We start from the raw sequence: 213 nt of genomic DNA, 5'->3' as shown, positions 1-213 counted from the left end.
ACCCCGTTGCAGGTGGCTCAAAAATCAGTGGATAAAACTTCCGGTAAACCCACCACTGTCAACGTCTCCCTCGTCCTTTCCGATTCGACAACTTCCTGTTATTAAATTCCATCGATTTTGCCCCAAAATTTTAGGTCTAACCATGGTTTTTTTGGGGAGATGCTGCAGAGGTTACAGTAGTTGCGCTGTTGGGGGGAAAAGGGGTGAAGGAGG

The 213-nt window shown here is 47.4% G+C and overlaps 1 gene segment (V, D, J or C); it reads left to right on the top strand.

Moving 5' to 3' along the window:
• Positions 1-105, top strand: part of LOC104523671 (Ig mu chain C region-like) — a 2,807-nt gene extending 2,702 nt beyond the window's left edge. Inside the window, 1 exon segment of the C gene segment in view lies at positions 1-105. This exon segment is cut by the window's left edge and continues 295 nt beyond it. Coding sequence covers positions 1-105 — 105 coding nt within the window.
• Positions 106-213: the final 108 nt, after the last annotated feature.

The sequence above is a fragment of the Antrostomus carolinensis genome, unplaced genomic scaffold (assembly GCF_000700745.2).
Source record: "Antrostomus carolinensis isolate BGI_N321 unplaced genomic scaffold, ASM70074v2 scaffold13344, whole genome shotgun sequence".
In the NCBI taxonomy this organism is placed as follows: domain Eukaryota; kingdom Metazoa; phylum Chordata; class Aves; order Caprimulgiformes; family Caprimulgidae; genus Antrostomus; species Antrostomus carolinensis.
The sequence above is the reverse complement of the archived record's forward strand: the minus strand, read 5'-3'. Positions and strand labels throughout refer to the sequence as shown.